At 32.8% G+C, this 25,421-nt stretch overlaps 1 protein-coding gene across 1 annotated transcript in view; it reads left to right on the top strand.

The window, feature by feature from the left end:
* Positions 1-1,564: 1,564 nt before the first annotated feature.
* Positions 1,565-25,421, top strand: part of LOC134705717 (uncharacterized) — a 39,414-nt gene continuing 15,557 nt past the window's right edge. Inside the window, exons 1-9 of the mRNA XM_063564438.1 lie at positions 1,565-1,706; positions 7,423-7,573; positions 8,300-8,532; positions 9,744-9,903; positions 10,561-10,772; positions 11,522-11,715; positions 13,354-13,745; positions 14,699-15,003; positions 16,755-17,381. Coding sequence (XP_063420508.1) covers positions 1,658-1,706; positions 7,423-7,573; positions 8,300-8,532; positions 9,744-9,903; positions 10,561-10,772; positions 11,522-11,715; positions 13,354-13,745; positions 14,699-15,003; positions 16,755-17,381 — 2,323 coding nt within the window. The 5' untranslated portion in view covers positions 1,565-1,657. The remainder of the gene's footprint in view (positions 1,707-7,422; positions 7,574-8,299; positions 8,533-9,743; positions 9,904-10,560; positions 10,773-11,521; positions 11,716-13,353; positions 13,746-14,698; positions 15,004-16,754; positions 17,382-25,421) is intronic.

The raw sequence follows: 25,421 nt of genomic DNA, 5'->3' as shown, positions 1-25,421 counted from the left end.
TATACGCTACGATTAAGACAAAAAATAAAATACAATTTTATCTTGTTTCAAATATAAAGGATGTATGACGTATGCGTTATAGCGTGTATTAACAAAAGCAGCCAATTTGGCCCCAATTTGTCAAAAAGGCGAAAAGTCAAGTACTTTTACTTGTAAGTGAATAATTTAGACTGAATTGAATTCCTATTCAATGTAACCACGCATCTCGATATGTAACGCATGAACTATGCGTGTAAAGCTATAAAAATGAAATGTATGCCAAATTGCAACTCAAACAAGTGTGAACCATTTCATAAACTAATTCGTTCAACAAAAATCAGTCTTATACAGGTAAAACCGACAATTAAAATATTGTTTGAATCAATAACACGAAAGCAAACAGACTTTTGCACTTACTTGATATCTATTTTTATTTATGTTTATATCGAGTTATATGACCTTCGAAATACTTCAGAGAACATCTCAAATGTTTAATAACTGTTGTCTAGACTGAAATACACAAGAAATACTGATTCATATTATCCAGTTCATGCATTGTTCGTTCATCCAAACATTTTTGGCAAAGATTTCTGGTCAAGCCGGTGCTATGGTCCGTCTTTAAACTTTTTAAACTCGTTTTAAAGGCCCCATTGTGACTATGAGATTAAGAACAGCAGCCGGCGAGCTGTTTCTTTGCTTTTTGTGTGTTGTTTGCTTTGAATGTACTAATTTTGTGTATTAGATATATACCCCATATCTTTTTTTATTCAATTGCTAATTTAAAAAGAAGATATGGTATGATTGCCAACGAGAAAAAAAAAATGACACAAACATTAACAACTGCAAGTAAACAATTCTAAAGAAAAAACAAGTAAGTAACAAATCAATAAACGACAACCACTGAAGAACAGACTCCTGACTTGTGACAGGCACATATTTACAGAATGTGGCGGGGTAAAACATGTTAGCGGGATCCCAACCTCCCCTTACCTGTACAATATAAGAACGAACTATAAAAATAAGTTAAAAAAGGCTTAACTGTTTCTTTTATTTTTAATTTGGATTTACATTTAATATAATATAAATCAGATGTAAGATCAGTGAACATGAATGTAGTAGCCCAGGTGTCTTTAACGTTTATTTTCTGCAATTCAATTCAATATTTATCATAACAAAAAATATTTTGATTGTATCTCTATTAGATAACCTAGCGCAGGTTATTTTAAATCCATAAGAAATTGAAGACAGGATATTTTAGGTTTATTATATATTTTGTTTTCAGTATATACAATTATACACGGTTATCGATTGAACAATTATTTTACTCAATAAAGATCACTTTGAATTTAAAATTTCTTTGATTTTAATTATTCTGGAAAAAAAATCAACATATTAAAGATCAAGGACGTATAATGCTAGCATATATAGTGGCTTAGACCGTTTGCAATTATTGTTTTGTCTGTTCTTGTCAAGTCACATGATGGGTTTTTGTGTTTGTCATTTGTTGTATTTCTCCGCCCTTTTAGCATGGTAATGGTATATATATCATATTCTGGTACAAGTACCCAGTTTACTTTCCCGGTAATGTATGTTGCACAATAAAGTTATGACATGATACTATGTAAAATGTAAACTATTAAGTCCGAAAAAGACAAAAATTATAACAAGATTTTTGAAAATGCTATTCCAACTGTTGGTTTTAAGTGGAACAATTTTCCTAATTGAAGGTAAGTTACAGTTACAATTGATTTTGATATTAAATCAACAAAACCTACCTTTAGTTCCCTTTTGATTTCTATATGTGGTATAACAATAGTATAATCTTGTTTAAAAAACGTACAATAAAAATCTGTGTAAAAAAATCATTCTGTGTGCACTTGATACTTTGTAGTCATGTATAGCTTGCTGCTCTGTGTGAGCCTCGACTCCGTGTTAAAGACCGTTTTTTTTTTACCTATAATGGTTTAAATTACTATTACCAAATGTGACTTGGATGGAGAGTTGTCTCATTGAAACTCATCCTACATCTTCTTGTATCTTTTTACAGCAGACTTGTCTTCGGCAGCGAATCGAGGTAGAATTCTTATAGCAGCTTCATGAGCAGTGCATGAAGTCGCGATCTTTAGCATTGCCATAAGTTTTGAACAGAATGTAAGGAAAATAACAACAACAATAAAGCCGTCTCAAAAGATTATTGATTCAAAATCATAATTTGTAGTTTTGGAAACTAAACGTTTTTTATGTTTGGTAATCTTTTCTTTCAATCTTTAGAGGAACAAGTTTCTTGAAATTGTAATGTTGTCTTGAAACTTTAATGTTATCAAAAACTTTGAACCAATACATGCATATATACTAAACCAAGTCTTGCATGTACGTTTTTTTTTTTTTATATTTGTTACACATCTCAAACGTATTTTCGACAAACTATTTTTTTTTCGGATGTTGATGATCGCAACCTTATTGACTTTCGAGTTTGTTTCCGAAGTTTAGCTTAAGAGTAATACCGAACTGCACCAAAACCGGTTTCTTCAAATCTAATGAAAAATAACGTAATAATCTTTTGGTAGATTGCCAGATATCACCTTCAATCTAAACATACTATTTATAGGCATAACCAATCTTAACGACCTAATACATTATATGCATAAGCCAATCGTGGTTCTGCGGACAAAAGCTTTTTCTACTTCTTCGGTATGTGAGATAAGCTGAGTCGCGTTCAATATCATAGCGGCTACATAAGGCTACGTATATGTATGACTATTGAGCGTGGGAGCTAGCCTAGCTGCTACATAGATATTGATATCAGCCAGGCTAGATACACGTTCAATAGTCATAAATATACGTAGCACTACGTAGCATTATTTAGCTGCTACAATGTTGAACGCAATCCTGCTCACTTGGGATTTAATTCATGATAACTATTTGATTACATGTTGTACCATGTATGGATGTGTCACTAATATTACAATGGATGTTGAGTGCGAAATAAGATAATCCTGCAGAGGAACCATCGAGCTCAGGACAGGCTATTGACGTTAACACTTTTTACCTGTAGTCGGAAAGGACATTTATGTTTATGAAGATACGGACATTACGCTTTGTCCCTTTAATCACCTACTAGAACACACCCGTGATATCGCGGGTCTGTGAATGAATTAAAGTATATAACTATGCGCAAGACTTGTCATCTGATAAAGTCATGCCGATTTTAAGATACACAGTTTTCTCTGCTTTCAAATCTTTCTGTTTGAACCCGTCGAACTGGAACTTATCATTTATTGGTAATATTAATTTTTTGGAAAACTATATAACTATGCGCAAGCCTTATTTTAGTATTAGTATTGTCATCAGATTCTGATAAAGTCATGCCGATTATAAGATACACAGTTTTCTCTGCTTTCAAATCTTTCTGTTTGAACCCGTTGGACTGAAACTTATCAATTATTGGTAATATTAATTATTTGGAAAACAAAAGGTCCTAGAATGGAGTATTTTTTAATCAACAGCATTGTAATATATTAGTTATGAATAAAGTTGAATTCTTTGATTCGCTGTTTTATGTTATGCATGCCTACACACAAATTGAAAATTGTACCTATACGCCTTATTTTTAGTCCAGATTTGTTATCTCAGAAAGTCTGACTGATTGAAATACTACAATAGGTAACAATTTGACAATTTAATAGTGTTAACCGTGTGATTATGACCCGTGTATATAGCATATTAATCCTGAATACACCGTTTGGTGGTGCGCCTGTCAGATGCGGAACGTACAGATAAGGTAATAGGTAACAGGTGAATATACTATTGGTATCGGTATCGGACTCGACCCGGAACTTCTTAATTAATGGCAATATTAATTACGTGGAAATCAAAAGGTCCTGGAGTGGTGTAATTTTTAATCTACACTTTTGTACTATATTATTTAAATATAAAGTTGAATTCTTTGATTCGTCGTTTTTACGTGATGACGGCTGACAAATTGAACCTCGTAATTTATGTATTATAGATGTAGAGCTGACTGGAAATTTGCGTTTTTAACCTTGTAATAAATTTTAAGTGTAAACGGAATTATCAATCTGACGTATATATATGGATTAAAATCCTTAAGTGAATGCGACTTTTAGTGTGAAATGATATACATTTTGGTAATTAAAAGCTTTTGATATTTTTGACCATGTAAATACACACATCAGAAGACTTCAAAGAATAAATTGGGGTCCATGTGCTTATTTTGTAGTTAAAAATAGAAAATCTAAAGCTTTTGAATTCATACGGGAATCGCCTTTTCCTTGTTTTTAGCGACTAATTAAGTCACAGTGTATTCTTAAAGCGTGTTCTTGTCCTTTGCAAATTATTAATACTTCCAAATTTACATAGCCGATAAAATGATTTAAGTGTTCATCTTTTGGCAAAAAACAACGTGCTCAATTGCGATGCATAATTTTCTACCAAAGGTTCACGGTCTCAGAACGATGCTTAATTGCGCAATGCTTCCGGTTAATTCCTTTTCTTACAGACAGGTTCGGTCTTAAAATTTGCCGAAAGGAGTTTCCGAGGAAAACCGAAATCTGGAGATTCAGACTTGTTAGCATAACACATTCTGAATTTGTTCCTTAACGTTGCGCTTATGTCCCATTTTCACACAAATTTCGTTGCCCGTCGCAAGCTCTATCAATTGGTCCAAAATCAATCTAAATCGCCCCGCCCCCTTAATTTCAGTTTTTCACCCTAACGTAAAAATTTGGAAATATACCATTCTGGGATTGTTAAAAATGCCCCTTTGTATAATCTTTTTGCCATAAAGCACGGTGGTTTGGCTATCCACATAAACAGGTTCTAGCCACCATTTTTATTAAAATGTCCTGTACCAAGTCAGGAGTATGACAGCTATGTGGTATCTAACAGTTCGTTTCTATGAAAGTTGCATTATTGTTTGTTTTATGCTGCACTTCTGTGTTCTGTCATTTCGTTGTTTTCCTCTTATATAGCTGATGTGTTTCTCTCGGTTTTAGTTAGTTAACCGGATTTGTTTTCTCTCTATCGATTTATGACTTTTGAACAGCGGTATACTACCATTGCCTTTATTATTATTGCTTATTGTTGTTTATCGCAATAGTCTCTAAAACAGGCCAAAAATCATTTTCAAATGGCTTTAACCATTTTGGAGCTATTCCTAAGCTACATATCGACGTCTCATTTGCAACACCTAATTATTCAAAATCTCAATGATTAGGTCCGAAATTAAAATTAAACTGCACTCTTCAATCCTATTATGCTTCTGATATGTTACTATATGATTATTGTAATTAAGCTGTTAGCCGTGAAAAACAATATCAAAAACAAAGTAAACATATTCCTGAATGACTTGTATTGTTATCATTTGGTGTTGTAATATTGAAGTCACAGTACACAGTGAACGCGAAAGCACATTTCATAGAAGACTATGTAAACATAGTTTGGGGATGAATGCCTATAATCGATTTAATATGTTAGGAAAGAAAGCGTTGTTAAGTTTAAACATGTTGTGTTTGCATAAACACAAATTGAATGGGACACAATGCATGTAATAAACAGTCTTTGTTGAGAAGGTTTATATGGTCATTTTTATAAATTTTCTGTTAACAAAACTTTGAATTTTTCGAAAACTAAGGATTTTCTTACCCCAGGAGTAGATTACCTTAGCCGTATTTGACACAACTTTTTGGAATTTTGGATCCTCAATGCTCTTCAACTTTGTATTTATTTGGCTTTTTAACTATTTTGATCTGAGCGTCACTGATGAGTCTAATGTAGACGAAACGCGCGTCTGGCGTATAAAATTACAATCCTGGTACTTTTGATAAATATTTACACCACTGGGTCGATGCCACTGCTGGTGGACGTTTCGTCCCCGAGGGTATCACCAGCCCAGTAGTCAGCACTTCGATGTTGACATGAATATCTATGGTATGGTCATTTTTATAAATTTTCTGTTTACAAAACTTTGAATTTTGCGAAAACTAAGGATTTTCTTACCCCAGGAGTAGATTACCTTAGCTGTATTTGGCACAACTTTTTGGAATTTTGGATCCTCAATGCTCTTCAAATTTGTATTTTTTTGGCTTTTTAACTATTTTGATCTGAGCGTCACTGATGAGTCTAATGTAGACGAAACGCGCGTATGGCGTATAAAATTACAATCCTGGTACTTTTGATAAATATTTACACCACTCGGTCGATGCCACTGCTGGTGGACGTTTCGTCCCCGAGGGTATCACCAGCCCAGTAGTCAGCACTTCGGTGTTGACATGAATATCTATTATATGGTCATTTTTATAAATTTTCTGTTAACAAAACTTTGAATTTTTCGAAAACTAAGTATTTTCTTACCCCAGGAGTAGATTACCTTAGCCGTATTTGGCACAACTTTTTGGAATTTTGGATCCTCAATGCTCTTCAACTTTGTATTTATTTGGCTTTTTAACTATTTTGATCTGAGCGTCACTGATGAGTCTAATGTAGACGAAACGCGCGTCTGGCGTATAAAATTACAATCCTGGTACTTTTGATAAATATTTACACCACTCGGTCGATGCCACTGCTGGTGGACGTTTCGTCCCCGAGGGTATCACCAGCCCAGTAGTCAGCACTTCGGTGTTGACATGAATATCTATCATATGGTCATTTTTTATAAATTTTCTGTTTACAAAACTTTGAATTTTTCGAAAACTAAGGATTTTCTTACCCCAGGAGTAGATTACCTTAGCCGTATTTGGCACAACTTTTTGGAATTTTGGATCCTCAATGCTCTTCAACTTTGTATTTATTTGGCTTTTTAACTATTTTGATCTGAGCGTCACTGATGAGTCTAATGTAGACGAAACGCGCGTCTGGCGTATAAAATTACAATCCTGGTATTTTTGATAAATATTTACACCACTGGGTCGATGCCACTGCTGGTGGACGTTTTGTCCCCGAGGGTATCACCAGCCCAGTAGTCAGCACTTCGGTGTTGACATGAATATCTATTATATGGTCATTTTTTATAAATTTTCTGTTAACAAAACTTTGAATTTTTCGAAAACTAAGGATTTTCTTACCCCAGGAGTAGATTACCTTAGCCGTATTTGGCACAACTTTTTGGAATTTTGGATCCTCAATGCTCTTCAACTTTGTATTTATTTGACTTTTTAACTATTTTAACTAAGTGCTATGTTATATGTGTTTCTCGTTTCTCGCTTTTAATTCTTCGTCAATTATCCCTTTCTGCGCCCATTGTATAAAAAATAATAATCAACGTGTGGTTCGTTTGATCTAAATTTTCATTTGGGTTCAATCCGGCTATGACGTCAAATGTTCTTGCTTTCCAAAGAATTTCCTATTGTGACGACTTGCATTTTTTGTAAATAAACTATTTTTTTCAGTAACAAATATAAACAGGAGCGAATTGATATTTTTCAGGACAAAGCATAAGCATCAGTTTAGCTGGTATTGGATCTACTTCGAGCCAAGGTCGTGTGGAAATTACAAGAAATAACACCATAGGAACTGTGTGTAAAGATAACTTCAATGATAATGCAGCAACAGTTGTGTGCAATCAAATAGGATTTCCGTATGTCAATAAGTTTTTTAGAAAGAAATTTAGTTCTTCTGGTATGAACTGTTGGCTTATAAAGTGCTTCTTTATTGATCTGAGCGTCACTGATGAGTCTTATGTAAACGAAACGCGCGTGTGGCGTCCTAAATATAATCCTGGTACTTTTATAACTATTGACATTATTATTTGATATATTTCTGTTACTACATTGTATTTATTGTGGATTATTCCCATAACATATGTAAATAAAATAGCAAGCAATAATAACAGATGCACTCTGCGTCACAACAATGGTAAACATAGTGTTTTCATAGAAATATTAAAATATGTCGGATTTCTTCGAAGTAAAAAGATAAATAGCAAAGAACTTAATAATTTAACGAAATAAGGTTCCCTTTTAACATTTTAGCCGAAGAACTCGCATTCATGTAAAACACAAAAGTCATGATATTTATGAGGTGGTAAATACATTTGGTATGTACTATGTAAATGTTTAAGGTTGAAATTGCAAATCCCTAAGGAAAAGTTTACCAAAGGGTTTATAACTCGACATAAAAATAGAACAGAAAAAATATTTCCAAGTAATTGCACAACAAATCCAACAGCTAAATGCATGGTCAAAAACACACCATAAAAATAAATTACTTATTGTTTTGTCGATATTTAGAAAAATATATTTTTAATTCAAGTTATACGTCATCTTCTATTCTGAAGGTGTTTTTTTGTTGTTGTTGTTTTTAGAGGTGGTGGAACAGCTATAAATGATACAAACCGTTTTGGAGCGGGAACTGGACCTATATGGCTAGACGATGTTACTTGCGCTGGAAATGAACAACATATTGAACAATGCACAGCTCGAGCTTGGAACCAATCAGATTGTACACACAACGATGACGTCGGTGTCATCTGTAGTGTCACATCTACAACATTGACTCCTGCGACGAGAGCACCTATAATTGTACAACAATCAAACTGTATGTTTAAAGTCATTTTGCATGAATCCTATTTTCATTTTCCAAATTATAGAAACCATAAATAGACATTGATAATAGTTATAGATATATCAACAATGACATATAAAAAACGAACAAAAACTGTATATACTTACCTATTAAAATTCGATTTGAAGATGGCAGAAGAAAACTTAATTTCAAGGAATACGAATCGGTCTTTTTTCATTTTTGAAATATTTTACATGATGCATATCATGTCTATTTCACATGACTTCGCTTCGCAACATATAAACGAAACTGTAATACAAAATAGATATAGGAAGATGTGGTATGAGTGCAAATGAGACAACTCTCCATTCAAATAACAATTAATAAAAGTATACCATTATAGGTCAATGAACGGTCTTCAACACGGAGCATTTGCTCACACCGAACAACAAGCTATAAAGGGCCCCAGCATTATTAGACGTCTAAAATCATTCAAACGTTAAAACCAATGGTCTTATATATATATATATAAAAGAGAAACGAGAAACACGTATGAATTACATAAACAAACATCAATTACTGTTCATCATATTCCTGACTTAGGACAGGTACAAACATTGGCATCGGGATTAAACGTTTTAAAGGTACCAAACCTTTTTCCTTTTTCTGAAACAATAGTATAACATCACAACATAGAAAAACACACGATAGAAATATCAATTGCAAGGCTTAACTCAGTCAAAAACGTAAATTAACACACTATGAACGAAAAAATTTAATACAAATGCAATAATTGAATGCAAATACATAGTTCATAAAATAGTAGGGACAAAATAAAACGTAGTTACATACTTGGTTTTCAATATATAATTGAATTGTGTGCAGCTGTTATACAAGTTGGAGGATAAGCTCACTATAAGACCAGGTTTAATCCACAATTTTCAACATGAGGAAATGTATGTGTCCAAGTCAAGGAATGTGACAGTTGCAGGGGCGGATCAAGCAATTTTTAAGGGGTTTCCAACCGTGTGTCGTTATACAATAGAATTAATCGTCAAAAACAGGGGGCACAAAACGTTTCCATTTTGATTTTTATTGGAGTTCTTTATTTTTTACTACTTTACTTTTTACAAATTTTCGAGAATCTTTATTGTAATCGTTCCATTATTTGCCTAAATCAGACATAATCATTTAAATGAACAAACACGAGTTGACTTAAATTGTACAATTTTTTGATATTTCAGGTAATCCATCACGAAATCTTGACATACGTCTAATCGGACCAGACAATTTAATTGGAGTAGGATATGTAGAGGTATTCAGAAACGGTGAATGGGGACCGATATGTGACGATCTCTGGGGAAAACAAGATGCTCAGGTTGTATGTCGAATGTTATGCTACAAGTAAGTTATCTATTCTTTCAAGATTACCTTTATGTTCAAATGTATTAAAACATAAGATGCTCTACCTACCCTCTCCCATAATAAATGTGAAAGTGACAAATAGTTATCAAAGGTACCAGGATTATAATTTAGTACGCCAGACGCGCGTTTCGTCTACATAAGACTCATCAGTGACGCTCATATCAAAATCTTTAAAAAGCCAAACAAGTAAAAAGTTGAAGAGCATTCAGGAATGTACACATCCTCAGCATAGATGCCAGGATTAAAATTGTGTAGAAAGATAAAAGAAACCAAAGGGACATTAAATCATCAAAGATTAAAGATAAATTGACAACGCCTTGGCTAAAAAAGAAAAAAAGACTTCAGTACACATAACACAACATAGAAAACTAATTACTCACACTTGGCACTCGAATCAAAAAAATGTAAAAAGGCAAAATGAAGAATCGAGAAGAGCATTTAGGACCAAATAAATCGAAAGGTTTGCAAAATACAGCAAATGTAATCTATTCTTGAGGTAAACAATCCTATGTGTTTCGAAGAATATCAAGTTTTAACAGCTTATTCATAATTGCATATGGCCATATCAGTGACAACTCATGTCAACAAATAGGTACATGAGAGATACAATAATAATCATTTTCCTCTTCTTTCAAGTCCTGATATTGCACAAGCAGGTGCGCCTATAGATATTGATCATGGCAAAGTTCGGGTTGGCAAAACTTATCATCTCGATGATGTAGAATGTACCGGAACAGAAACTAACATAACACAATGCCCACAATCTGGCGGAAATCACAACTGTGACGCCGTACAACAGGAGTATGCCAGCGTTACTTGTATACCGCTTCTAAATTCACGACTTACTGGTAAGATTAATTGTTTTATAACTTGAAAATACATATTAAGTACAAAAGTCATGTGTTGTGTTAACAAAAAAAAATCATTTATTATTTATTTATTTTTTAGAAAAAAAAATGTTCTAAATCCAAAACTTTTGTTTCTGATTGACAGTGACGAGGCATGTCATATCAATACTTGTCTTTATACTGTGGATTCATTTATTTTCGTTGGTATCAATTTTCGTGGATTGAGGGTCGCCAAACTGTGCACACAAAGTCTATATTTAATATGTAATTCGTTGAACATTTGAATCCGTGGTTCACCTGTACTCACGAAACCCATGATCAGATACAAAATATCATATGTTCTGTAAATATTACTTAATCAGTTAGAATTAAATAGCGACTTCAAGTTAACAAGTCGGTTTTGTATTATATTACTTAAATTTTCGTAACGTTTTACAACTGTCTGTGCACATAGATATAGGAAGATGTGGTGTGAGTGCCAATGAGACAACTCTCCATCCAAATAACAATTTAAAAATTAAACCATTATAGGTTAAAGTACGGCCTTCAACACGGAGCCTTGGCTAACACCGAACAACAAGCTATAAAGGGCCCCAAAATTACTAGTGTAAAACCATTCAAACGGGAAAACCAACGGTCTAATCTATATAAACAAAACGAGAAACATACTTGCATCTACTTTAATATTCTTTAACTGTTCTTCTTGTGACATTACAACGACCTTTCCTTTTGTCTGACTTTGATTTCAGCACCGATACCCGACTTGTTTTGTGCAGATGGAAAATTCAATATTCAGTTTAGTCGCATACAAGATCCGTTTCTAGAAGAAAGGCATTTGTCTATCTATCATCCTTATACTGGACCTTGCAATATGAGAAAGACTACTTTAACTAATTATATAACAGTAACCATACCTTATAAAGAGTGTGGAACAATCGTAATAGTAAGTTTATTTATCAAACAAGATAGAGAATATTTGTAAAAGGTGCAAATCCTGAGTTGATATGTGGTCACTTGTTTGGTGCATCTTTTTGTATCACTGACGTAAACTGGGGTTGTAGTAATGAAGTTGTGATTTTTTCGTTCGTACAACCACAAGTACGGTTTCTGTTATCTAATAATGAGTGATAATGACAGGCAAACTTGAAAGCCGTAAATGATATAAACTCACTAATAGTTATTAAAGCTGTTACTTTTTGGTGATCAAAGTTTTTATTTTTTTTCTATTTCTGCAATGTTTAAATGATTTGTCTCTGGGTTTTTTTCACTACTATGTATTTAAGCTGTTACATTTTGGTTAGCAAGGTTTTTAGGCGTTTCTTTTTCTGCAATGTTCAAATTTTTTGTCTCTGTTTTTGATAAGTTTTTATTAAAGTTGATTATACTTGCTTTAAAACCATAAGAAAAAAGTCAATCTTTTTTATTTATATTTTCGCTTCACGGACTTCAAAGGCCATGCTAAACTTTTGCTATGCTTTTATGGTCTTACTCATTTGCTATGGATCGACATAAAAACAGCTTTTAAACTACCAAATCAAATCAAACCAATCTTTCCATAATTAATAATTATAATGTCGAGATTACAGTATTAGAGAAAGTGGTCGAAGTCTCATAAACAGTTGATTTTATATTATGTGAACAATCATCTACAAACACAGGCATGATCATTTTAAGGTAGAAAGTGATTCAAAAGTTGTATCAGGCCAACTTTAGTGTTTACTACATGAACTACTAACATGCAGACATGATGAACATGGAAGAAGAACTGGGAAAAGGATGTCACGATCACCTTATAAATTGGGATCATATAAACACACATTTATAAAGTACTGCAGAATTGTCTGTAAACATCAACTTAAATGTTGGTTGCCGGTTTTACGGTCAGGAGATTATCCTAGTAACCGGTTAATTAAATATGATCGATTTTAAAACACAAAAAATAACACTTTATAGATTTGGGTCGTCAGCAGTACTTACATTATTAGCTTTCAAAAAAGCTGTAATTTAAAGACGTAATTTAAAAATCAAGGATATATATATATATATATATATAAAAAACATAAATATTTAAGGAGCCGTTTGACTCAAAGGAGTCCTTTAAAGAACAGAAGAATTTGTGTTAAGGTAAATATTGCATGTACTAAGTGTTTGAACTAAATAATTTCAAGATTAATATATTTGCAGAGAATTTAAGAAAGTATGAAATAAATTATTTCAGTACCGAGGCACTGAATGGTGATCTGATGATACCATTGGTGACTTATAGTCCATCAGCAGTGGAATAGACCTATTGTTAGAAAAATAAAAATAACGAATATTAAATTTGGTGCATCCGTTGTGTTATCTTAGGTTACTAGACTCAGTTCAATGTTTTTGTTAATATGACTATTAGTCTTTTAGTTTTTAGATTACCGCATTCATCACATAAACGAAATATAAACACATAAAAACTAAAATTAAAAATTATACAAGACTGACGAAGGACAGAGACTCCTGACTTCAGACATGGCGAATGAATGTCTACTGTATGTGATAGGGAAAGATGGTATAATCTTAAATATAATATTCTTTTTTTTTATAGCTTAATGCCACTGAAATTATTTATTTAAACACTATAAGATATGACTACTCACTGATCGTTGACGGGATTGTCCGTGTAAACACTTACAAAGTCGAGGTTTGTTGCATTTTTCCACGTGATCTTGACATATACAAAGGATTTACTCCAATTGCAGAGAGTGTTAAGAAGAAAGCACCAGGAAATTTCAGTATAATAATGACATTCTACAATGATTCGTTTATCACTTCTTTAAATGAACCAGTGGAATTGATATTAGGTCAATGGTTGAATGTTGCATTGAAACTGGAATCTACAGAAGGCCATCCCGCACTTAAGCTGATAGTACCAGACTGTAAAGCGACACCATCCGACCAGCCGAATGACCCAACATATTTTACCTTATTTAGCGAAAAGTAAGTTTATCATTTCAGTAAAATGAAAATAAGTTATGTTTAGTGACGTGAATTGCCATTACCTTCACCCGTGCTTTGATATACCTATGACCACAACTGAGTTGTAAGGAATAGTGCTTTTTGCTTAGTTTGCTTTCATTATCAACCCAATGTATTTTAAAATATAGCTATATATGTAAGGCTACATCTTAGCCTCAAAAGCCACTTATTCAACATATAGAACATGAGAAAATCAAATTTTATATAAAATAAGGATATATTTTTGTTTATCTTATTATCAATATAAATGTAAGAAGTGATTAACATTTCATTTTGTTCCCTAGAAATTCTTTATGTTCATGTCCAAAGTGGGGCACACATCAGTTGTTCTAGTCGGTTGCTCTCTTAAATATTAGTTTATCTTTATTTCATAAATCTGTCTGTTTTTATCCAGGACATTAGTGTATTATGTGCTCTAAAGGGATTTAGCTTAAAACATTTTATTTGAAAAGGCACACATTGGATACGATACTGGTAATGCAACTTGTTAAACGTCACCAATGATGTCCAAAATATATCATGAAACAATTACCTGATTTGATTTCCCTTCTCGACTCTGTGTATTATGTTATAATGTATTACCATTTTTAACAAAGAAGTATTACATGATATGAAAAGTTTAAATTGATGAATTTGACGTTGCACAAATCAACTGGATCATTTTCTTCTATCACTGTTAATCTGTTGTTAGAATTTTAGATGATTTTCTTGCAATGGTACCAATAAACGCAGGGTCAAATATAAAATGTTTGAAATGTAAAACAATACTCTACCAAACAAGGTTTTAGAATAACGTGGGAAATATACGAGAAAAATTGTGTTAAACTTGAATGTGCACGTGTGTCATTAAATTGTCAGGTCTTCTCTGCTTGTTATTAATCATCGTACTTAAATATTAGTAATTTACGTTGCAGGTGTGCTACAGATCCAACTCTAGGCTTTTTTCCTTTGAATTCTACTACTTTTGGGTTCCGCTATCAGACATTTAAATTTTATCAGTTTGCAAATGTTTATATTCATTGTAACGCCTGGGTATGTCTAACGACGGAGAAAAACCACGACTGTGACCGAACCTGTAACCAGACTATCTCTATCGGTAGGAGAAAACGAGATGTTTCCTCTAGAGATGTTTACCAATTGCAGAGTCAGCCACTTAAGTTTAAGCAACATGAAGATAACTCTCTGATAGATCGAGGAGGTGGATGGCAAGTCGATTTAGGTAAGGTAAAGAAATGAAAATGGCTATGAATTTATAAAAAGGCAATAAACCACAGGGTCCAGCAAGGTCGAAAAAAACAAGACAACATATTGACAAAAACAAAAACAAAAAATGAAAAGAAGAGATCAAAAATTCTACATAACTCTTTTTCAATTATAATTTTCTTAAAATCCCAACGTTTCATTCATATATTACGGTAACATTAACACACTTTGTACATATGCTACGAAATCAGTTTGGTAAAATACTAGATTACGTTTACTTTTAAGAGGTGTAGGCTGATAAGTTACTAATGATCCACTTTTATGGAGTTTAAAATATCAGACATTATCATAACCCAAGCGTACCTCTAACTCGAATGTCTGCTTTCTATACCATAACGGGGGGAAATTGGACTATACAGTCTTCACTTACTCCGTCTGGAGCAAATACTATAGCTGCATTTGCTTAATACAATTGAAACTTATACAAATAGAAGATGATTTTAGTGTCAATATGTCAATGTTTTCGGTTGCTGCAATTAGAAATTCATTTAAAAACTGACTGCCGTATTTGCGAATTTTTTTGTTTCCCTTACTTGAATATAAACACTGATACTGAAAAAAAGCTTATCAATTATGGGATCAATAGATACAAGTTCAAGTTGACTTCGACTGAAACATAATTGTTTTAGACAAATGTTTCTGAACAAAATGGTTAAGTTCTTAGTTAGTTTACAAATACGATTTCTAAAATTGATGGTATGGAAAAGATGGGAAATCCTCGGTTTAATGTCAAAGTTTAAGTCTATAACAATTATTAAAAAAAAATAACAATATAGAAATGTTAGATGCAGTTTTGGATTCTTTTTGATTCCTTTATGTCAACAGATGAAAATTAAGAAAATAAAAAAAATATATGTTGGTTTATATATGTAGGTTAAAAAATATATTAACTGTTAAGGTCACCATTGGAAAAAAAGAATTTTTGTATATCAGATTTATGAATCAGGCATTCTATCACCTGACAGTTATAATTAAAAAAAATCCTCTAGACGCTTGGTTTCTAAATGAAATCTTTTAAAACAAACTGTTAATTCCGGTAATGTTTAGGGTATGTGACCGAATAGCAGAGGCAGATTTATAGGTATTTTGCGGGTACAATTTGGTTTAATATATCGAGAATCACTGGAGCATGATAAAGTGGGTCCCTTTTTATTACAGGCAGTGGACCCCATCCCCCTTATGAAAATTCCTGATCCACGACTGCATTAGTTCCGTCGGGCTAGTAAGGTTCAGGGGTAACTACTTAACACTTTTTTTGGAACCCTTGAAGTTTTTCTTGTATGTTGGATATCTTAAACAATCATCAATATCAAATAAGGTTTCAAAAATATGAACTGTATATATTTGAGCATGTCGGAGATCATCCACTGTTGTGCCATTCGATGTGATAAGAGGGGTGTTGAAAAGCATTTTAAAGAACCATAGAAACTGAAAAACAATATGTATTATTTTGGGTATAAAACCATGTAAACGACATAGGTTCTTTGTGGAGACTAGATAATAAAACATTTTAGAATCATATGTAAGGTTTAAAAAGTAAAATAATATTATCACGAATACTTCTCAAAATTAATGGCCGTCAGTGATATAGGGTTGTTAAGAACTTCTACGTCATTTGATCACCTATGGAGAGCTGTCTCATTGGCAATTATACCACATATTCTTATTTCTACAATTAGTAAAACATAAATACAATATTTATTTCAGCTACAACACAACAACCATCTACGTTAAGTGCCACCTCCAACATGAAGATGCGTTCGACTAAACCACCAACATCTGTATCAACAGTAACCCCAACTGGAACAACTAGTCAATATATAAAAGTTATAGATGTCGGATCATCGGGGACAAGTGCTTCTCCTGTAGCAGAATCAGCGACGATAAAAAGGACATCAACGCCTTCCCCACCAACCAAATCACAAACTACAGTTCAGATACCGCACACAGCAAAACAAACGGTGTCACGGTTACCGACAACTTGGAATGCTTTGACCTCTACAATAGCAACAACTAAACCCATGGTTTCTGGTTCACCAACAACTCGGAATGGTCGCAACTTATCAACCGAAAAGCAGCCATTTCAAAACAATGTTAAAACAAAAACGTCAACACTTCTTCCACCAAATAAGCCAACAAAGAGGGACAATTCGGCTGTTACAACGCAGGTTAAACCAAAACTGCCTGATAATATCAAGAATACTCCTGATCATAACAAACTTTATTTCGGCGGTTTAGGTGGAAAGTTAACTATTTTGTCTGAAGCTTCAAGGCCACACGTGGCTTCTTATGCTATGATAACATCGATAGTATGCGGGTTATTTTTCATATTGCGTTAAGTCTGATGATGATTAAATTTCAGAGGTATTGGTAAGTTAACCTTTGAGAGAATATGATATTACTCTTATGATTGCACATCAATTATAAGACATGTTATTTTTTGGCAACATTGTTAATTCAATTTCGAATTGTACCAGGCTTTTATAATATTACTTTATCAAAACTAAATGAAATGGAAACAACGTTCCGAAGTTGGCTTCTTAAAAGACTCAAGAGTCTTTCTGATATTTGGAAGTCTAACTCATAATGTATCATTAATTTATCATTGTAGAGGACTGTGTTTCATCGTTTATACTTAAAAAAATGCTTTTTCGCAAAAGGTGACCAATGTATATATTTGCCTTGTTGCAAATGTGTTAAATCTATTTTTAAGCAAACTTAGTGCTAAAATGTATCTTTTTTGTGTGTGAAAATGTATCAAACTGGGGAACTTATAATTTAGTACATTAATTAACTAGATTAGCTGTATTATAATATCATAAAATAGCAAAGCAGTATACGTAGATATCTTTAATAAAATGTATAGGATTCATTTGTTATTATTTTTCTTTAAGTGGAGATCATGACATGTTTCATCTTATCATTACGTCTTTTTTCTTAAATACATGTTTTGTATGGATCAATTCTTTTCAACTTTGCCTAATAAGGGGAAACAACTCTGATAACCTTATGTGTATAACCACTTTCCACCAAAATATATCCTAAGTATAATGTTCTTTGATAGTAGCAGACTTTTTTTTCAGCGAAACACAATGCAGGTTGTTACACAAATATATAAAAGTTAGTCCTGGTATCTATGATGTGTTTATTTACAACCACGGGGTCAATGCCACTGTTGTTGATTTATTTCCCCGAGGGTATCACAATCCCAGTAGTCAACACTTTTGTACTGAAATGAATTATCATTGATATTGTTATATTTATAAATTAACTGTCTACAACATTTTGAAATTTTTGAAATACTAAGGCTTTTCTTCCTCAGGCATAGATTACCTTAGCTGTATTTGGAAACACTTTTAGGAATTTTGGATCTCAATGCTCTTCAACTTCGTACTTTATTTGGCTTTTTTTTAAAACTTTTTTGGATACGAGCGTCACTGATGAGTCTTTTGTAGACGAAACGCGCGTCTGACGTATATATAAAAGTTAGTCCTGGTATCTATGATGTGTTTATTTACTAGACAATAAAATAAAACTCAATAAAGGAATGTTCATTTTTTTGTATGAAGAACATTATCTATACTACTAAAAGTAGAGAACGATTTCATAAAGCCGCAACTTCTATAAATCCATACAAAGTCGTAAATATTTGCGATATGAAGTATAAATGGGGTGTTTTGAAACAATCGTTTTTCTACAGAAAGCTCAAATTTCTGAGAAAATATCGATCCTTGTCCTCTACGGCTTCCCGCATGTTCAGTCAACGTTCTGCCCGCGAAATCTGTAATACTTAAAGTCATAAGAAACGAGTGACCGGTGAAAAATAATTTTCTTCCAATTTTTTAACCAATGCACACAAACATCATAAACTAAGTCTTCTGTGCACGAATTTATCATTTTTTTCGTCTAAATTTCGTATAATTGTCAATTTTATTTTCAATAGGTCAGTGTTGTTGTGAAAATATAACAGTTAAAGTTCGTATTGAATGAAACAGTTTCAGATAGTTCTTTCATTCGTGTCAATACATAATCAAATTATTAAGAACCAAAAAATACAATCGAAGTAAGCTGTTTTATGTGATTTATTTCACGATTATTTAAACAAAACACTTTTAGAGTAAAGTTTTCTATGCACTTTTCTTGTTTACTTTCATACACTGATCAATTGGTTAAAATATGAAAAATATCTAAGACTTAGTACTAAAGATTTTTTAAAATATAGTATTCTGACGAAGGCACGGATTTCTAAAAACCAGAGCAATCAACTAGATAATCAGGACGTTTAAATTTAAGTAATGTTGTCAGATCAGATTTCTAGGTGAACAGCTTGACATACTTATGAATATTAAATGTAAGCAATGTTACAGCTTATTCGTTCTAAAAAGGTTATATCTGGGTGTTTGCCAAATATTTTGACGTTTTGAAAATCCTGAAATCCTATTACTAGTCTGAGACTTGACTAAACACGAACAATTATATAGGAAATTTTCTTTAATTGGACCAAGTTTTATGTGTGAGCAATTCTCACTGTCACACTTCTAATTAACGATACATCAACAATGTCATTTTACCTACAATACAAACTTAGAACTTAGTTGTTGTTCTTTGAATTATAAATAGCAACCACGACAACATTTTTGAACTTATTTCTAGGTAGAATGTACCTTGAAACAGTACCTCGTTTTGAATCAGCATCCGAAACCCTATTATATATGACCGGAATAGACATCCTGAGAACTAGGAGTATCAAATTATTCCAATTTATTTGTATTGTAATCCTGTCATTTAATGTTGTCATTTTAATGAAATATTCAACATTGCCATTCAAGCAGGAGGTTTGGCATACTATACAACCAGGTTTAACCAACCATTTTTTTCTTTAAATGTCCTGTCAGTCAGTCAAAGTGGCCATTGTTATATTATAGTTCGTTTCTGAATGTGTTACATTTCAATGTTGTGTTTCTGTCGTAGTTTTCCTCTGATATCTGATGCGTTTCTCTCAGTTTGTAACCGGGATTTGTTTTTTTATCAATCGATTTATGAATTTCGAACAGCGGTATACTACTGTTGCCTTTATTTATAAAAAAAAAAGACATAGAAACAATACATTTTTAGCTCACCGGGCCCGAAGGGCCAAGTGAGCTTTTCCCATCACTTTGCGTCCGTCGTCCGTCGTCCGTCGTCGTCGTCCTCGTTAACTTTTACAAAAAATCGTCTCCTCTCAAACTACTGAACCAAATCAAACCAAACTTCATCTGATTGATTCCTAGGGTATCTAGAATAAGTTTGTGTTTTAAGTCCCATTTGATCAAAAAACATGGCCGCCATGGCTAAAAGTAGAACATAGGGGTAAAATGCAGTTTTTGGCTTATAACTCAAAATTAAAGCATTTAGAGCAAATCTGACATGGGGTAAAATTGGTTTATCAATTCAAGATCTATCTACCTTGAAATTTTTAGATGAATCAGACAACCCATTGTTGGGTTGCTGCCCCTAAATTGGTAATTTTAAGGAAATTTTACTGTTTTTGGTTATTATCTTGAATATTATTATAGATGGAGATAAACTGTAAACAGCAATAATGTTCAGCAAAGTAAGATTTACAAATAAGTTAACATGACCAAAAATGGTCAGTTGACTCCTTTAGGAGTTATTGCCCTTTATAGTCAATTTTTAACCTTTTTTTCGTAAATCTCCATGATCTTTTACAAAAATCTTCTCCTCTGAAACTACCAAGCCAAATTAATCCAAACTTGGCCACAATCATCATTGATGTATCTAGTTTAAAAATTGTGTATTTTTACCGGCCAACCAACTAAGATGGCCGCCACGGCTTAAAATAGAACATGAAGGTTAAATGCAGTTTTTGGTTATTACTCAAAAACCAAAGCATTTAGAGCAAATCTGACAATAGGTAAAATTTTTTATCTAGTCAAGATCTATCTGCCCTGTAATTTTAAGATGAATGGGACAACCCGTTGTTGGGTTGCTGCCCCTGAATTGGTAATTTTAAGGAAATTTTGCTGTTTTTGGATATTATCTTGAATATTTCTATGGATAGAGATAAACTGTAAACAGCAAAAATGTTCAGCTAAGTAAGATTTACAAATAAGTCAACAGGATCAAAATGGTCAGTTGACCCCTATAGGAGTTATTGCCCTTTATAGTCATTTTTTAACCATTTTTCGTAAACCTTAGTTAACTTTGACAAAAATCTTCTCCTTGGCTTATAACTCAAAAACCAAAGCATTTAGAACAAATCTGACAAGGCGTGAAATTGTTTATCTGGTCAAGATCTATCTGCCCTGAAATTTTTAGATGAATCAGACAACTCGTTGTTAGGTTGCTGCTCCTTAATTGGTAATTTTAAGGAAATTTTGCTGTGTTTGGTTCTCATCTTGAATATTATTATAGATAGAGATAACCTGTAAACAGCAATAATGTACAGTAATTTAAGACTAAAAAATAAGTCAGAATACCAAAATGGTCAATTGACCCCCTAAGAAGTAATTGTCCTTTATAATCAATTTTTAACAATTTTGATAAAATTTTTAAATTTTTACTAACATTTTCCACTGAAACTACACGGACAAGTTCATTATAGATAGAGATAATTGTAAGCATCAAGAATGTTCAGTAAAGTAAGATGTACAAACACATCACAATCACCTTAACACAATTTTGTCATGAACTGTCTGCTTCCTTTGTTTAATTCACATAAACCAAGGTGAGCGACACAGGCTCTTTAGAGCCTCTAATTAATATTTGGAATCAGTGTGAATGAAGCATATATTTGAATCATAAAGATTTATTTTCTGAACTAGGAGCAGCAAAACATTTCCTTTTGTGTAGGCAAAAGATAAAGAAACCATACATTTTTTTTAAATAGAAAACGGTATGACTTAACGCCGGAAGTAGCAGTGAGCAGTCCGGATGTGGTTGCTTTTTAATGAATGACAAATAAACCGTCTTTGAACAACGTTTTAGCTTTGTATTTCTTCCGCTGCCGTATTTAATAGAACAATGGGTTTTTTTCTAAGGGGGTGGATTTTCCACATTTCTTACTTGCTCTTTATTGTGGACCACTAAATGATTATTTTTTTTTGCAAATCACATCTAATAGTTATTGTTAGTTCAAACTCGCTCTGTTATGGTCAATTGGAATATAAGCACAACTGTTTGATGTTATGAGAGTTATTTCATTTTTCAGAGTTTTGATTCTGTATAACTCATAATCTGTATGAGTTTATTGGGCTGTAAGCAAAATATAAAGCTCATAGTCAATGAATAAGGACACTGCATATTATCACAACATAACATAAACTTGAAAAAATTAAGCACATTATGTGTAAGTTGACACAAAACGAAATAATAAAATTAAAGTGCTGTTGTGACATTTAAGTTAGCTTTCTCCCCTTAAATATTCCAAATACACAGTTTTGTAGAATAACTTCTTGATCATGAATAGTACAAAGGTTTTGGACATTTATCTTAGATCGTGAAATTAAAGCCCAGGCCAAGGGAAACAGTCTTGATTTTGACCTTTTTTGTCAAATAGTTCTTCAACTTTTCCTATTCTTATACATCGTTAGCTTTCAAAATTTCAATCATTCATGATTATATTTTAATTGGTTGAGAATGGATGACCTTAAAAAATACTAAATTCCGCCTTTGTTATAAAACGACGTCAGTTGTAATTTTCAAGCTTTAACTATTACACATATAACATAATAACATGTAATATAATAGCTCAGACGAAGGTTATGTTTTTTAAACAATTAGTTTTTAAATCAAATTTCTTTTTCCCCCACTTTGATAAAACTGTAAAACCGTTCACCTGAAAATCTTATCTAAATAGAATAGATAAATTTAAAACTCCGGTTTATCTGGCTGAATGCACTGCTTTTCATAAAATTTGTCATAGTTGAAATACCGTTAAAAAATCATAAATACTATAAAGTATTGAATGTTTACATCAAATACTTGATAAACGTAAACAAGAAAAAAGCTGTATATTGAAAACTTTTCTGTAAAAATGTTTCTCGGAGGGTATATTCAGTTAAATCCCTTTATTTATTTTCATTGTTAATATCAACTCGTAGATAATGATTATCCACTTTGAAAAAGAGAAGAATAAAAAGTCGGAGCTAAGCTTACCTTTTAAACTGTTATGTTATGATAGTGACTCTTTTTTCAAACGTTTGGCCGGAAATAAGTTCGTAAATACGTATCGCATGGAGTACAAAGAAGATGAACTAGATTTATGTTAACCAATTAAACTTGAGATTACGGACACCACCGACACAAGCTAGTCTGCTTCATCTTGATCTCTCTTCTTGAACGACTACAAAGTAGAATATATGTAAAAGATTCAGACTTATCAATTGTAAACTTCTCATTATTCAGCAGTAACGAAGCCGTTTGCATATCTCCATTTCGTATTGTTGAGCGTGCATTTTCGACTAATTGGACTTTCTCAACAGGGGGTTACAGAAAGGGATTATTGTGAAAGCCTTCATAATGGAGGGGGAATGTCGTTAAAGTCAACATGTTACGTCTGCAACTCAGTTCAGAAAGAACAGGATTCCATTATTTTGTTCAGGCTTTTCATCTATCAATCATCATCCTCTTCCGAATATGTCAATTTCTCTTCAGAATGAACATTTACCTCCGTAGAGGGCATAACATCTGTCTGTTGGTAAAGACTGTAAAGTGACCTTTTTTTAATTCATATCATATTTGAACGTAAAATAATGTATCAAACATTGGTACTTTCTAAATAAATGAAAAGGAAGAACAAGAAACCAAAAGGACTTTATTTGTGCTCATTTTACTATTTCCTTCTTTTTTTTATTAATGTTTTAATGATTCTGTTTTTAAACATATGCTTAAACACAAAAAGTGTACCCTAATGTTATATAAATGTTTATTCAATAATTATAAACATCAGAGGCGGATTTAGTGGGTCTCAGGGGGGCCGCTCCCCCCCTTTTCTGAAGAAAAATTGGTTGTTTATATGAGCTTAGATACTGAAAATTTCTGGATCCACCACTGAATATATCTGTATCGCTCCCCTTGGTCTATGTGAATATTCAACTAAGGACACAGATGGATTCATGACAAAATGGTGTTTTGGTGATGGTGACATGTTTGTAGATCTTACTTTACTGAACATTCTTACTGCCTACAATTATCTCTATCTTTAATGATAGGCCCAGTTTTTTGCAGTGGAAAATGTCAGCAAAAATTTACATATTATATGAAAATTGTTAAACATTGACTATAAAGACAATAACTCCTTAGAGGGTCAATTAAATATTGTGGTCATGTTGATTTATTTTTAGGTCTTACTTTGCTGTAAATTATTGCTGTTTACAGTTTATCTCTATCTATAATAATATTTAAGATAATAACCAAAAACGGCAAAATTTCCTTAGAATTACCATTTCAGGGGCAGCAACCTAATAACTAGTTGTACAATTCATGTGAAAATATTGAAGCAGATAGATATTGACCGGATAAACCAATTCACCCCTGACAGATTTGCTCTAAATGCTTTGGTTTTTGAGTTATAAGCCAAAAACTGCATTTTACCCCTCTGTTCTATTTTTAGCCATGGCGGCCATCTTGGTTGGTTGGCCGGGACACCGGACACAGTTTTCAATCTAGATACCCCAATGTTGATTGTGGTCAATTTTTGTTTGATTTGGCCAAGTAGTTTCTGAGGAGAAAATTTTTGTAAAAATTACTAAGATTTACGAAAAATGGTTAAAAATTGACTATAAAGAGCAATAACTCCTAAACGGGTCAACTGACCATTTTGGACCTGTGACTTATTTGTAAATCTTTCTTTGCTGAAATTTTTTGCTGTTTATAGTTTATCTCTATCTATAATAATATTCAAGATAATGACCAAAACCCGCAAATTTTCCTTAAAATCAATTCAGGGGCAGCAACCTAACAGCAGGTTGTCCGATTCATCTGAACATTTCAGGGAAGATAGATCTTAACCGGATAAACAATTTGACCCCTGTCAGATTTGCTCTTAATACTTTGTTTTTTTAGTTTTAAGCCAAAAACTGCATTTTACCCCTCTGTTCTATTTTAGCCATGGCAGTCATCTTGGTTGGTTGGCCGGGTCACCGGACACAATTTTTAATCTAGATACCCCAATGATGATTATGGCCAAGTATGGTTCAATTTGTAGTTTCTGAGAAGAAGATTTTTGTAAAGGATTACAAAGATTTACGAAAAATGGGTAAAAATTTATTATAAGGTTAAATATCATTATTTAAATTTGGCCCTGTAGTTTTTAGAGGAGAAGTTTTTTGTAAAAGTTTACAGACGACGGACGACAACAGACGACGGACGCCA

This window comes from Mytilus trossulus, chromosome 2, assembly GCF_036588685.1.
Source record: "Mytilus trossulus isolate FHL-02 chromosome 2, PNRI_Mtr1.1.1.hap1, whole genome shotgun sequence".
NCBI classification, from domain to species: domain Eukaryota; kingdom Metazoa; phylum Mollusca; class Bivalvia; order Mytilida; family Mytilidae; genus Mytilus; species Mytilus trossulus.
Note: the sequence above shows the minus strand (reverse complement) of the source record. Positions and strands in the feature narration are given on the sequence as shown.